At 42.8% G+C, this 16,283-nt stretch overlaps 1 protein-coding gene across 2 annotated transcripts in view; it reads right to left on the bottom strand.

Moving 5' to 3' along the window:
• The window catches only part of LOC100679440 (B-cell receptor CD22), a 70,383-nt gene extending 60,683 nt beyond the window's left edge, over nucleotides 1-9,700 (bottom strand). Inside the window, exon 1 of one of the 2 annotated variants that reach the window (XM_031930425.1) lies at nucleotides 9,218-9,700. In XM_031930425.1, the coding sequence (XP_031786285.1) occupies nucleotides 9,218-9,278 (61 nt within the window). In that variant the 5' untranslated portion in view covers nucleotides 9,279-9,700. The remainder of the gene's footprint in view (nucleotides 1-9,217) is intronic. The other variant, XM_031930426.1, reaches the window with a different exon arrangement.
• Between the last annotated feature and the right edge of the window lie 6,583 nt (nucleotides 9,701-16,283).

The raw sequence follows: 16,283 nt of genomic DNA, 5'->3' as shown, positions 1-16,283 counted from the left end.
AAAAAAAGCTCGGCCATTTTCTGGCTCTGTGAACTGCAAAAAGTGCATCTCGCCCAGGTCGCACTTTCCCCCTTTTTACCCCCCCCCCCCTTCTGGCGTCACTTGTACGTAAGCGGAACGTATTTAAGTAATTACATCCGGTACGGTTTGCCTCTTGGCCGCTTTTCACCGAGAGTTTCTCCACCCGGGCCACTCTTCGCTTACTCGAGCGATTCTTCACCGACAAAGTTTCTGCCCTGCTCAGTCGTCGATAACTTCGCGATCATCCAGTCGGCTCTGTATACGGTGGACGGAGAATAAGAAAACTAATTGTTTTAATTTTTTCTTTTTTTTTGTATTCTGCTTTTTTTCTTCTCTTTTGAAGAGGAGAACCGTCGGGAAACTTGAAAGCTTCTGGTTTTTTTACGCGAACCCATTTACTTTTCTCCGATAATTCTGGTTAAGCTGTACGCAGCTCCGATGGAAGAATTATGTTGTGAATTGTAATATAAAATTCTTTTTCTCGGGCATTGTTTTGCAACGAGATTTTAGATAAATTTTTAGATTACATTTACATCGTAAAAGCTCTAATAGCTTAATTCGAACGAATCAGCCGATGCATAAGCCAACGCTGTTCCAGGTGCTGAAAACTGATAAAAATGTGATAAAACCCTTTCGGATAAGCTGGGTAGTGCACTGGCCAAAGTTATACACCGAGAATTGGATTGCGATACGGATACTATGAACCAGCAGCTGCCGAGCTGAGCCATTTTAGGAAACTGCGGGAGAGGACATCGATGTAACGACGAAAAATGCTCACTATTCGGGTGTTGCAGAGAATTAGCGGAAGCCCATTAAAGGCAAAAAGCACAGAGGAAAAAGCTCGTGTTCTACTCGCGCTTAATACCAACGTGTGGAATTTTCATGTCTGGCTACAGTTTCGCACTGATGGAGCCGCGAAGCTCGCGCTGAGCTTTTAAAGCTCGTAAAAGTAACGCATTCTAATATGCGTATTTTTAGCTTTTTAAAAGCGCATCGACATCTGGCATCAACGTCAGGCTGGCTAAAAGCTAATGCGTCGAAAATTATCGAGATTTTTTTAATTACATTCTGAAAGCCCGTTACTTACAATTATAGAAAATTGATCCGGAAAAGTTTAATTACATGCGGATCTCGAAAAGCTCTTGCATTATAATACCACAAGCGAATCAAGCTCAAGGGCACAAATAATTAAGAAAAGAAATTCAAGTCGATCAAGCCACAGCGTGAAAATCTTTTCGAATAATACCGACGAGAGAGATGCACGTCGCATAAAAGAATTGGAGCGTCATTCCCCGGGGTACAGAGGCAGAATTGGCTATATAGCTCGCGTCCGCGCGCAGCTGCCTCATCAACACTTTCTTTCGGAGCGGCGGAGATAAAACCGTAGCCGATCAGAATTATAGATTATTCGCGGAAAGAATGTACCTAATCAGTCCGAAAGCTGACGCGTATTCTTTTGTCTGTCTCTCTATCGGGCTATATCCAGCAGAGCACTAGTCCTCCTGGGTATCTCTGCCGCCGGGGCTACTCTGGACCACATTCATAAAAGGAGGTGGATTTCCCAGTCTTTCCGGAAACGGTTTTACGGTCTTGGCTGCGAGGATTTTACTCTCGCCAATAACCGCGATAATTTCACCCGCCAGTTTATATATAGTCTCTTTCTCGGCCCGTGTCGGGTTGCTCCTATCCCTCTTTTTCTTCTTATTCCGAGTGTAGTGCAATCACTCCATTCTCTAGTCGATACCTCTGCAAGTTTTATCAAGTTTCATCATAAAAGAGCTCAATCTAGTGTCTACATATCAAACGAGAGGTCGTAATGTAGATTATATACAAACGATCAATTTTTTTTAATGAGATTGAGGGCCCTTAAGTAAACCAAGTAAGCTCCTTTGTTTTCAAACAAGGAATAGAAATACCGCAGACAGAGTATTACGATGCGTTCGAATAACAGACAGAAAGAGAGTCTGTCTCTCTGTTGTGACTCGAGGAGAAATCGAAGAAGAGAGAAAGCCCAGCGAAGCATGTGATTAAAAACGTGGTGATCGAGGCTCTTCGTTAATCTGAGCTTTTTCCCGTGGAGCTTTCATTTGAAGTAATCACGGGCTGTGCTCACAACAGCTGTGTACAACGCGATATGGTGAAACAAGAAACGGACGGAGACTACTGCGGATTCCGCTTTATGGTGGTGGTGAAATTATGTTCGTGTTTCATTGAATTTTTACTCATTAAAATTGTGAAAGTTCATAATTACGTGAGACTGAGCTTTGACGCTTTGTCGATAATTATTGTGGTACATCGTAGTTTTTTCATTATTTTTCAACATTTCGCAATTAACTTTAATGTTTCTATCGAATGTTTGAAATCAGTTAATAAAAGAAAAAGTATCGAGGGAAGAAAGCGCTACAAATTAGAGCAAACGCGAACTTTTTCTCTCCCTCCATATATCGATTGTCGAAAAGTTGATAGATATCGGATTTTCATCAAAGTCCCGGGGAAAAATATAACAAACCTCTCAACTTGATTCGTTCGGAGGAAAAAGTACTAGAGCGAGGCGTCACGCGCTCCGCCAGCGTTCTCGCGAAAAAATCAATCGCAATCTTAACTCTTCCGACGTCTCTCCGGCGCTACACTACAAGACTCGCACTGTTGTCCAGAAACTGACAGCCCAGACGCGCCGAGATACGCCGTAGCGAAGCGGAATTCGATCAAAAATTGCGAAGAAAGCTGGAGCGAGCAAGCGATGTAAGAGCCGACACATTTCGAAATTTAAATGAAATTCTGAGAGCGCAAACGTTCCGCGTAAATATTCTCGTGCATCGAATCGCTCTCGACACTCGATATTATAATATCCGGTAACTCAGACTCAGCCGGTATACCGGACATTCAATATGTTCTTTCGAGAGAGCTTAACGGAGCTTTCGTGGCTATTCGACGCTGTGCGAACATGCGCGTAAATAGGTATCCAAATTGAGAATTATTCACCCTTTCGGGGATCGGAAATCTCAGAGTTGATCTGCGATAGACTTTCTTAGCCCTCGGGGCAACTCGTGGGCTGCCAATCATTGCGATAATACTTTGCCTATCGGCTAGGCTAACTCTCTCCCTTTTCTTGCGATCGAGCTACGGAGCCCTGGCCTAAGGGCTACAAATCTGGGCCGTCCGCGAGCTAATTTCACCAATGCTATGCCCCAAAGCGATCCTGGAATAATAACGCTTGTTATTCGCTCACGAGTTACTATTATGATTATCCAATTTGTTTATCGTATATTTCTCAGAATTGTATTATGCAAATAGTCAAATTCAAGCAAATATTTTCAGTTACGCCATGGTCGCGCACAGCTGCAGAGCGGCTAATTCAAACGCGTTGCCGATTCATTAGTCGGGATCTCTCTCGAAAACGCGAAAAGTAAATTCAAATATCCTCATCTGCGAGCGAGAGCCGGAGCTTTTTATTTGTCAAAGAGCTCGTGAAAAAATCGCAATGAGCGTTCTCTATATAGAACGAAAGCGACAAAAGAAGAAAAGACAATGAATCAGCAGAGCGTTATATTGAAAGAAATAACAAGTGCGGCGTGCAGTCTAACGCGGCGGAAAAGAAAGCTGCGGCAGAAAAACGTGAGAGAAAGAGAGACAGAGAGAGAGAGAGAGAGAGAGAGAGAGAGAGAGAGAGAGAGAGAGAGATCCAAGCGCGAAAAAAGCAGAAAAAGCGAAGGTTAACGAAGCGCTATGGTACGTACCACTGCTATATACCCCCCGTCGCGCTAATGGCAGCTACTCGGCTCTCTAAACATTATCTAACGAATTTGCTTCAACTTCAGCCAGACACCCATGGTTCCAAGAATTATGCTAATAAGATAACTCCATTTCTAAGCCCTCTCTCTCTCCCCCGCCTCGTATAATTCGAGCTCATCAAACAGTCGATTCTTGTATTTTCCTTTCTCGACTCATCACGGCTTCTTTTATATACTTTTATTCCTATTATTCCACGCGGTAGTTTTTCAGCGCATCCGCGCGCCTCGGAATAAAATCGTCGCCGGACCTAACGAACTAATTGACTCGGACTGGCCTCGTTATGCCCCACGCGGAGTCGCATAGTCGGACATGCTGGGCTGTAGAGCAAGAGTGAGCGAGAAAGAAAGAAAGAGAAAAGCGAGCTTTTCCTTGCCTCCCTCTTCTTCATCGCCCGCCGCGCGCGCTAATGAGCGGCAGCTAGAGTATACTTGGCCGGCCACAGAGCGGTTCTCCCGTAGGAGGAACAATTTGCGAACGATGAATAAAGAAATCCCCGGGAAACGCGAATTCGTTTCCCATTACGAGCCTGCCCGGCCTCTCGCCTTTTTTCTTCTCCGCTGTCGCTTCCTTTCCTCCCTTTTTTTCTCTCCGTCTTTCCTTTCCGCGTTCACAATGCTCTCTGTAGCACTGCTGTCCGGAAACGTAACGAGCTCGATTACACGTAATTGCCGTAATAGTATGCGCGGGACGTATAGCCCGTATACTGAGTTATTCGCAAGGGATGAATATGTATATATAGGAGACATGGCCTCGTTGAAGTGGTACCCGAGAAAATTGTTCGTGATTTGCATACACGCTAGAGAGAGAGAGAGAGAGAGAGAGAGAGAGAGAGAGAGAGAGAGAGAGAGAGAGAGAGAGAGAGAAAGCTTTCGAACGATACCGAAATATAATTAAATCCACGTGTTTCTTATTTGCAGCCCGATTCCTCGAGTGATCTGTAATTAATCGTGATAATTTTTTGTTGAAAGTTGCTAGAGTATTTATTCATAACATCAATCTTACGTTACAACATTTTTGATTACAGAACTACGTCGAAAATGACGAAATAAGATAAAAAACGAAATCAAAATTTCTCGACCTCCTCTGCCCATATACAACTCGCAATTTTTTATTTTCATCCAAAGCTGTATCACTGCTGCAAAAAATTCTACGAAAATCCAATCTGCAAAAAATTTTATTTATATTTTTACTTTCACACACGCCTCCGACAAGGAAAAAAAACCTACACGCAGCAGCGCTACATCACTGGCTTATACTTTCCGCACACACCTATCCATCTATCTAAAAAAAAAGGAGAGTAGCACGCTTTGTGCAGAGAAATGTGTTTATCGAAGGCGCGGTTTAAATATTCCCGCGCTAGTTCAACGCTCGCTGCACACGTTACAGGCTTAGCATTCCGGCCCAGCCGCACGAGATCAAGAGAGAGATATGAACTATGTGTCAACTTACTATGACTAGACACAACGGCCGGCCTCTCATCGGTCAAGGCTTATGTATACACCACGTCCCCTTGCTAAATCCGGATGTGCGCGATGAAAAATTGAGTTTTATGCATAATTATTTCACGCACTAATGAACGGAGTACTTCTCCGTAGATATAATCGGAAGTAGAGTGCACACGCATCACGTGCGTATTTGGTTGTTTTTGGCGTGTATGCAGAGAGAGAGAGAGAGAGAGAGAGAGAGAGAGAGAGAGAGAGAGAGAGAGAGAGAGAGAGAACAAGCAAACATAGATCTGATTAGTTTGCTCGAAATTTCTGTTTGCGCCCGCCTATATATTTCTGGCTGACTTGCGCGCCGAAAAGAGACGACGGGGCGAATAGCTCGTGTTGATATTATACCTTCCGTGTATAGTGTGAACGCGCGAGGGAGATTCATCAGTTACGAAATCCTGATTGTCAACAATTGTAACAAGCCCTGATGCGATTCGCAATTTCAATGGCACACACTGCGCGCGCAGGCGCGCAAATATGCGTCGATTGTGTGCTTAGGCTGTTCTCGTTCGAATTGAATAAAAAGCTCTTTCCAACTCCTAAAGCAAACTTCAATCCGTCTAATTATTCACATCTCGACGCAAATTCGACCCAACTTGTTTTGCCCACCTGGCCCACTTTGGCGCCAGCTTTTTTGTCCAACTCCTCATCTCCATCAGCCATGTATACACGCACACAGACACGATTCTCCCACCTTTTTGTTCGGCCGTTCTCTATCTTCCTCGCGCATACCCTCTAACTCCATTCTTCCAGCGCTAAGGCCATGCGCATATCTCTCTGGCTTTACCCACTTCTCTCCTGCGCGCTGCATCTCTTCCTTCCTGTGGCCCCTGCGCGATTCAGCGACTGCGAGTAAGAAAGAAAGACCGAGTCGAGGAAAAAACACGCGGCAGCGAACAAAGCTAAGCCACGACGAAAAAGTGCACACAGCACACAGTGTTTTCCTTCGGGCCAAGCCCCTGTAAATGCGCGCCGCGGAAATTATACGACGATCCTCGCGGCTGACAGCTCGCTGACGCTCTCTTCACCGCCGAGCCATTATTTTTCATTATTAATTCTGTCGCTTAAACTCGAGCACCGCCGTGAGCGAAAAGCATTGAAAAATCGCTTTTCGAGCTTGAGCTGCGGGGGAGAAGAGAGAGTTGTATAAAAGGGCGGAAAAGAGGCGAAAGCTCGGTTTCAAAAAAAACCATACTGGGCGGTAGGATGAAATGGAGAAAAAATGGCACGCGCGCTTGGATTTCGAAATTTTATTTATTTTTTTTTTTTATTTGGATGGATCCGGGCGTGCAAAAGCCCTTATAAATCGTTCGTGCGTCAGTTTCGAGTAGGTTTCGTTTTCTTTCGGATTCGATTTTCGAAACGTCAAAGGAAGAGCGCCGCTTCGCTTTGCCGTGATCAATCGGCTAAATTATTGTTTTTGCACTGCTGGCCCGAGAGCTTTTAAATCGTTTTGATTTTTAAATTCCGCGCGTGGTGTACATGGCCAGTTTTTATGCAGCTTTGTTTTCGGAATACTATATACACTGGAACGTATGACTGGCTGCTCGAAATCGAATGCGATACGCTCATCGCATTATGCTCTTTGTTTACTCTACATCGGTTTAACAGTCCCGAGAGCAGCTCTAATAAAACTTGCCGGTTCGTTGAAGTTCGAAAATAAAAATGGGGGCGATATGAAATACCGATGCATAATTGATGTACCACTTGTTTCGAATTTGATTACGCATCAACGTATCTGCTTTAGTTTAATAAAGTATGTCACATTTGCTGTTTTCGGAAGTTTTTGTTACATAGATTTTGTAATGCTATCCCAGGGTTTCAACCCGATTTAATAAATTTCAAAAAAGGTAAAAAATAGGTTTATAAAATTTTGCGCCCTTTTTTACCGACGCGTTCAGCTACCGGCGATCGTAAAACTCGCTTCCTATTATTTATGTCGTGCGCAGAGCTCCGTTTTCCGACAAACAGCTGTTAACGAGCTTTAACTCTTTTTTTACTGCTGAATCAATCGCGTAACTAACTCACAAACAAGAGCGTCGACTGTTGTGTGTGTTTTCGAATGTTCCCTTTGCGTCTGGCGATGTTTCAGAGAGTCGACTACTATAATAACATTAATAGCATCATTTTAATGATACTTCAGATCGAAATAAAGGAGTTAGCATAGCTAGCATTGATAGCATAAAGCAATATGCGCGTGTGGATCGAGCTTTCATGCTCTTAAACTAATAGCAATTCTGAATGTGCGCTTTGAAAATGCATTTCAAATGCTAGGTTTGGAATAATGCATGAATTCGATTGAAGAGTAACTGAGCATACGTTTTCTCTTGGATATTAAAATATTATATGGATTATTTAATTGAAATAAACATAACCTCAAAATCATCATCACATATTTAGTGGATTCAAAGAATTTTTAGGTTATGTCTGAACAAATTTACGCGCCACGCCATAAACACCCATAAATATGGTAATACCTGCAATTATATAAGGAAATACGTGTAAACATTTTTGTTGCATTTGCCATTAAAACTGTAGTGAACCATAAACTAGTCTCTTCGTGTAATGGATTTTCACGAGGGTGTCGTTACAGCATCCATTCAGGACAGCCTGAGTCGGCACTTCGTAATCGAGTATTTTACGATCAGTATTATTCCCTGCCGCATGTATGAAGAATACCTCAAAGCCAATATCCCGCAGGCCTTTATAACAAAAAATTTTTCTTAAAAAACAATCCAACTAGAAAATTCAAAGAAAATCCAGTCGAAAAATTATTATTCATCCACATCAAAGCAAAAGCACCCGAATGCACTCTCTCCATCCCTTTTCTCCCCTATTATCCACTTCACCTCTATCGCCGCGAACGATAACGCGATAAAATCCGGTTGGAAATGTTCGCCAACGATAACAGGACACGCGGGACAGAGTTGACCGCCGCCGCGAGCGACTCTCCCTGCGGAGGTCCAACGCCCCTCGCCAGAGAGGGCTATGACCATATGAAGCAAAAAAAAATAGAGAGAGAGAGATCGAAGCTGCCCCAGTAAATCCACGGTTTTTGTGATTGAAACAAAAAACTATAGGGAAAAGTTTATTGATAAAAGAATGGAATCCTGTGCATCGCGGTCGTAGACTATAGGCAAATATGCGCGTCGACGTCGGCACAAGGAGAAATTGGAAATACAAGGCGACGTCTGAGCGCGCATCACTGCCGCGTGAGAAATGCTCAAAGTGGATTACATTCTTCGATGAAAAAAAAAAGTGGTACTCGCTTCTCTCTGGCAGATAAATTTCCTTCTTACACAGGACTCAGCTCCCGACTACACTCCTGCCGATAACTCCTGACAAAGTGCCACTCATTTCTTCTCGCGATTTTTTCCTTAAAAGGATACCTGTCTCTAAAGCGCTCGAACTTAATCCCGAGTCTGCAGCTCGTTTTTCCTCTCAAAATTGTGTGCGATTGCTCAGAATCGAGATTCTTTCCGATAACTTCGGCACTTTTTCTGCAAATCGAGCTTATCGCGCTAAACGTAGTAGACGTTTAATCCACTTATTCATCTACTTATAAACGAACGATCTCCGCAGCTGCGCAGCCAATTGAAAGCTACATCGCGCGATAAAACTTCCTAATTATAAAAGGCCGCACTCCAAACTTTGAACAACGTTGAAAACAAGAGAACGAAAAAAAAATAATACCCAAGCTCGGGGGTAACAATAGAGCTTTAGCGCGAATTCGCGCATTGGCAGCTCGGGCATTAACAAGTTCCTCGTTATGAAAGTTCCTGCCTCGAAACAAGCGCGCGAACTGCTCGAGGAACTTTTTGAAATCAGCCGCGTTGCAGTTCTCTCATTTGATCTCGGAAAATTCGGCCTGAGCTCGCTTATACTCATATTCATATACGACGACGACTTACCTCCGAAAACGAGTAGTAGCAGGGCCAGGACGGGGCAAATTTTACCGCGCGCCTTATCCATCTCTCTTTCTTCTTCGCGTCTGATATCGCTGCAGTTGTGACGGCTAGTTTCTTCCAACTTCTTTGCCGCACTCGATCATCGTTGACGCTCCACACGCACCAGTGATTCTGTACCGCTTGATTCGGAGGCTTCGAACCTCATACTTGCCGCACGCATGTGTCAACGTTGCTTTGTCATTGTAAAAAAAAAAATAAAATCAAACAAAAATGACGAGGATGAACCAACAAATTTTTCACTCTTCACTGACGATCGACCGGCATTGTAATTCGTCGCTGCACTCTTATCGCTTCCTGCTATCTATATATGTATGTGTAGAGGTAACCCACGAGTTTGATAAAGGTTCGTTCACACAGGGAGCAACGACGGTACGTGGGAGAGCGCGCACGACAATTTCCGACTCGCAACTGACGACAGGGATGCTGCACGCGAAGAGTTTGCGCCGGCGGAGCAGCGCGCGCAGAATCCTTATTTCAGGCTCTCTCTCTCTCTCTCTCTCTCTCTCTCTCTCTCTCTCTCTCTCTCTCTCTCGCCACCCCCGCCATAGAGGGGTTACTACCGCGCCGACGCACCCCGCCCCCTCGCTTTATCCATCTCTTTCACTCCGTCAGCTAGCCCTAAATACGAGCTTTATATGTGCATCGGATGCATGTGTGTGGGGGAAGGGGGAGGATGAGTCTCTTCGTGTGTAGGAGAGCGAACGACGTATACCGTCTCTCGCCCGACGCGCGCGGCTTTATCTCGAGCTGATTCAGTTTCGCTCTTCCTCGGCGTCAAGGCTTCGTTCTCCACCCCCCTCCCTCGCTATACTCGTTTTTCCCCCATTACAGTTTTTCCCCGTCCGTTTAGCCCAGCGCCTCCTTTCGGTGGCTGTATCTCAAACGCTAAAGACTTTCTTAGGAAATTGAATCGAATCTCTCTGTCTCTCGAGCCGGGGTGCAATCCAACCCTCTTTCTCCTTCGTTACGCTCGGGCTCGTCGTTGCACTCGAGGTATTATTTTATACATGTATACGGCTCCGCAGCCACACTTCCTCGCGCGCGACGAGACCAACCAATTGTCCCGTTAAGACGGCAATTTATATGGAAACGGGGTCGAATCGACCGCCTAACTCTCGTGCAAAAACTCGTCGGCGCAGTAAAGTTCCCGCGGCAGCAACAAACTCGCGGATTTGCCAACGACGAGACGCGCGGAAGCCACCGGTATACTCAAAGAGTTTTCAGGTCGTACGAGAGAGAGAGAGAGAGAGAGAGAGAGAGAGAGAGAGAGAGAGAGAGAGAGAGAACGTGTGCGCAGGAGCGAATAAGAAAGAAAAGGAGATCCTCGAGAGTTTGCATGCCGAACCGTAATTTCACAGCTGATTTACAAGTCTAGGAGATATGCTAACGGCCTCGTTAGGAGCATTTTTAACGTTTGCTTCTTTATTTTTGCACGGTTTTTTAATCTTTGACGGCTCCTCTAGTGCTAGGTAGAAAAAAAAACACAACGAATTCGTTACGGCATGATAAAATTGCAGTGATAGGTTCGTAAGAAGATGAGCAGTATTTTTATCTATATTTTTGCGCTACTTTTCTTGGAAATATCCCTATGACGCTGTAAGTTTATACACACTTTGTAAAATCGAAGTATTAAGTAATCCCTGCAATGCTTCGGTTCGTTTGATAACAATTTTCGCGGATCCTTGTCGCTGTATGTGAACAATCGGATAAACAATAGTTGATTTTTGCTCGGAGACTTACTAAAAACCATTGCATTAACCGAGTATCAATATACTGATTGTGCAGACTCTCTTTTCGCTTGACCTTATGGACTAGGGAAACAATAATGCTAAAAGCTTTCTGTTGCATAAAACTGCGTCCGAGCAGAAATGAGATCAAAACAAGTCATATGTCTTGTAATATCAACTATAAGCCTCGACCGTCAGAATTGGATCGACCACATTGTTAACAGTATAATTAATGATTTAAAAGTGCAACCCTAATAACACCATTATCAAATGAGACTTCACCAGTATCTTCGTTGATAATGAAAAAAATGATGGCCACATTCCAATCTCATGTCGTTCATCCTCCAAAAAAATTTAAAAAAAATGTAATCTCAAAACTTCGAAGAACATATTCAAATACAGCACACATAATGTTTTTATATACCTGCAATAATTTTAATAGCCATAAGCTTGCTTTCAAGAGATATTTACAATTTTTAAGTAATTTTATACAAATGACTGACTCAAGACCAGATGTATTAATTTTTTTCATCAACAGAAACAATACATTCGATATACGACTCTTTTTCAGAGAAATATGGTCAGAATTTTATTATTTGTACATAACAATAATTGAAGTCATCAATCAGGCAAGTTGCAACAAACACTTAAATACATGGATGTACAAAATACAAAAAACGATCTTCGTTCATCAGTACAATCCTTTCAACGACTCTGACGAGGTAGTAGATCTGTTTGAAAATCGTAAGTTGTTTAATGATAAATTAAGAAACATGCATGGATATGTTTTAAGAGCTAGTCATAGTAAAATGCATAATGGTTTCCTTCCCAAAAAGGGTTACTATGAGGAGAAGAATGTCAAACGAAATTCTTATTCTCAAGCTTTTTCTGCTGCGGAATATATGCTGATGAAAACAATAGCTCAAACATTGAATTTCAGCATTAATACAATATTAATAAGCAAGGAGACTCATCCATCGGAAGTAAGCAACGCTCTATCGAAAAATACACGAGGGAAAAAATTATAATGCATCTCTTCTTATCATATCCGTGGTGTTCTCAACAGAACTGCTTGAATATATTATTAACCTCACTATGAATCAAAAGCAATATTATGTATTTAACACTTTGCAAGATGTTAATGATTCGGGTATATATTTAACAATGGAAAACGATACTTATACCATAGTTCAACAAACACTTCATACAATCGGGGCATTAGCTTACACGAACATCACAGTTACACCATACAAACAAAAATGTGTAAACATGATGACAGAAGATGATACAGTCAATGCATGCGTTAGTGACAGTGTTATGATGTATGAGATAAATCAAAATTACTCAAAATGGATGAATTATAAGTGAAGTAAAAGCTAATTTATTTTCAGTTCCAACACCTCGTTTTTTGTTTGAAAATAAGGCACCATATGCAAACAAATTTTCTATAATAATACAAAGATTAGTAGAATCTGGCATCCCTATTTTCTGGTCAGAAAGTCGTCTAAGAATATTTGCGTTAGAAAATAATGATACTTCAGCTCTTGCCAGTTCTAGATCTAAATTAGTATATACAAATATTGATGAAAATCAAATTATTGATAATGTTGAACAACCCCTCATGATACGATTAGTTTACGTACTAGTGGTTGGTCACGTGTTATGATAGAAATTATTATAAAGCATACAACTTTACAAACACGAGTAAATAGGTAAGGAGAATAATGTTTTTTAAACAGGAGTTTTTATTACTGTTTGTGTTTTAGATTCCTCTCAGGTGTTCTGCAGCGTCTTTCAAGGAAATTAATAAATAATGAAAAATACATACATCAGTTTTACCGATTATAACTTGCGAGCACAGCGCGTGTCCAAATACTTTTGTGGTTTTCAAAATCGATTTGTACAAATAAGTCGCACTGAATTTCTTGTACTTAGATTGAAACGAAATAAAGAAAAGCTTTAAATTCGATTCAAATTGCTTACTTCATTTCCGTGATAAACCTATTGTATGTTTAATTTTTTTTAGAAATAACGATGAAAAGGAAAATGTATTCCGGTCCAAAATTCTTATAATATTCCTTCAGTTGCAGCACTACGTTCGTTAATCCATAAAAATGTTTTCTTTTCTCATAGCCCATACTTTCCGTTAGCGCCCCATTTCACCCCCTTGCAACCGAATGAAAAACCCACTCGCAAAAGAAAGGCCTAGACGACGCTCGCACACGCAAAGCGAACGAACTGCGGACGAAGTAAAATGCAGCGCAGCAGCGGGAGCATAAGAAGTTATCTCCTTAATCCCACTAAGACGCGTTGCGGATGCGATGCTGAGAACGGGTCTAAACGAAAACGCCCATTCGCGCTTACGGATAACACAATTTTACGTGGCGCACACGACGGTGAAGCGGCAGCGGCGGGCGGGGACGAAGTTTCACTCGTTAACGATTCCAACGCATAAAGCAAGCTCCACATTTCTACATGCACACGCACCTCGTCGGCTCTTGCTTTCTGCACCCGAGTCTCTCTCTCTCTCTCTCTCTCTCTCTCTCTCACTCTCTCTCTCTCTCTCTCTCTCTCTCTCTCTCACGCGCTGGATTAAAGCGCCCACTTACATAATGCACGCGCGCGCGAGCACATGGCCTGTGACTGCATCCGGGAATACTGAGTGATTTAAGATACCTGGGTCATTCAACGTATTACTATGGGGGATTAAAGGATTGTTGCCGCTGATTATTCTCTCGCTGTAACTGTCGAAAAGTTCTACGTTTATTTTGGCGACCGACGCACAGACCTGCGAGCAATGGTCATGCGGATAAGCCATAGTGCGTCACCCGACAAGGGGTGTTCGTGACTGTAGGGTCGGTACGTGGTCCTTAAGAGTCAAGAAACACGCGAAGAAGAGACAAGCGAAGAAGATTGATCGGCAGAGCAATGATAATTCAAGATCGCTCGTTGCCTGGCGAACTAAACATGTAAAAAAAAGGGCGGATGCTTGCGAGAAGCCATTGTGTGCAGTTGAATTTTGTGAGAAATAAAGCATTCATTTACGAAGCTAAGTTTTTCTGGCGTATCATTTCATACTCGCGCTTGGAAGGTATTTTTCTGTTGGTTCTGGGATTTCCGATGGATGCGGGAAAATTTTGTTTTTGTTTTTTTGGTACGATCTGAAATTATTTAACTATTAATTGTATCATAATCTTATTCACACGAATACTGTTTTTGCAATAATTCCCATAATTCAATCAGGGCATATTATACTAATAACTTTGGTAAACGTACACGCGAAGCATCACTTAAGCAGTTAATCTCGTTAGTGTAGTGACACATTGTTATGTATGTTTCTTGTAAGCCATTACTTTGATTTATTGGATTACTCTGTTGAGCTTATGTGGGATTAAGCACAGCTTCGTAGCTGCGTTAATCCGACGGATCTTGACGCGAATTAAAAGGCACTTCAAAAGAGTCAGACTACTTCCATAATCGTCTGACATCTCACAGATTCCTCTCGCTTTTCATTAAAAACGCCCTCGAGTGCTGACTCTCGTTTGTACAACGCGCTCGCTTCTGCGGCACCACTTCACTCTCAGGTCGATAATCCAGTTTCACCATACCAATAATCAAAGATGATCGACATTTTTTTAAATTCCAGCCTCGACGAGCGATCAAGCTAATCGAGTAAAGAATTTTTCCGCAGCTCTTGGAAATGGGTTCGAAGGCAAATGAGCTTTGGCGTCGAGTGTATGAATTTTGCGCGCCCAGATCGGGCGGACAAAAAGTAAAGGGAAAGGAGTGTAGAGAAAGACTCGAGGAGCGTTAAAAGTTGAATGGATTACCTAACTCGAAGCGAGGGGCCAGGGCGTCGGTGTTTAAAGGCTAATTCACACGTTAATTTAGTGAGAGAGAAGCCTGGCGCGGTGTAAGCGCTCACGCGATTTATCTATGGTGATACCAAAACCTCTTGTACAAAAGGGGGAAGAAATGTTAAATGCTCCCTTGGAATCTATTAAAATAGCGCCTCTTTTGAAGGGCTCTGCGTGTCTCGAATGCTTTGAATGGATAAACACTTGGCAGTACCCATTTCGCAGCTAACTCTTACTTACTTTCTTATCGTTTGGGGTTTGTCTTTATTTCATCGGAAATTTACATGCTGCGTTTCTCCAACTCTATTTTCTCCTCGACATACCGCCTGCAAATAAAGTATACACTGTGCATACGTGTTCACTCAATAATAAATGGAATATACGAAAGCATGTGAAAAAGAATATCGAACAAGCGTAGATAATTATTTCGAAACACGAAAATATTTGTAAAATTCGAACGCTCGCGTGCTTGCAATCGCAGATGTGGATTTTTCCCCGCCCGCGTGAATTCGTACATGATATCAATTATTCCGCGTATGAATGAGATGCTCGAGCCTATCGATCCGTTACAAATGTCGCAATATAAACGTTGATTTTAATTATAATACCCGACGTTTATCTTATATAGCTGCTAACGGCTCGTTATTCGCATTCCCAACTGCGATGACGTTGCATTGATAAATAATCAATCTATATAGCGAATATCCCTCCTTTCTTTCATCCGAATTTTCCCTCCCTCGCATTACGGCACCGGCTGCGTTATTCGCTTCTCCCTCACCCTCCCAATCAAAGTACACGTGCGCAATTTGAATTCATTGCCGGACAGATTTATAATGCAGCGCGTAATCCGCGCGATGCCGAGTGTATCGAAACCGCGGAATTGCCGATTTACGGGTGAGGTGCAGCAGGGCAGGGGGTATTTTCTACGTTCTTCCATCTCTCTTCCTCTTGCATCACCCTCTTTTCCTGTCATCGGCAACTCCCTCTCTGCGCTTTCGCTTTTCCGTATATAGTGGAGAGAAAATATTTCACACAGCTTTCTCTCGCAGCGGCTGCAGTCGCTGGAGAGCCAAAGCTTTTTCCTCCTGGATAAATTTTTAACTATCGATTTCCGAATATGAACTCGAGGACGGGGCCGTGGCCGTGGATGTGTATGCGTTGGTCATTGCTGATTCCATGTCGATGAGAATTCACGTTGCAATATCCATCTCGAGCAGTGTATACACTTTTCGAAGCTTGGGTTCGAAGAGCTTTAAAGCTCTGTGATTAGAAGGCGTTAGAAATGCTTTGATGATTTTTTTGAAGTGTAGGGACTTTGACACACAAACACTAGCGGATAATAGAATAAAACCTTCACACTGGTGTAGATGTCTAATCGACAGGTTCCTACTCCAGAAGAGATCGATAAATACCAGAACTGAGAGG

Source organism: Nasonia vitripennis, chromosome 4 (assembly GCF_009193385.2).
Source record: "Nasonia vitripennis strain AsymCx chromosome 4, Nvit_psr_1.1, whole genome shotgun sequence".
NCBI lineage: Eukaryota > Metazoa > Arthropoda > Insecta > Hymenoptera > Pteromalidae > Nasonia > Nasonia vitripennis.
Note: the sequence above shows the minus strand (reverse complement) of the source record. Positions and strands in the feature narration are given on the sequence as shown.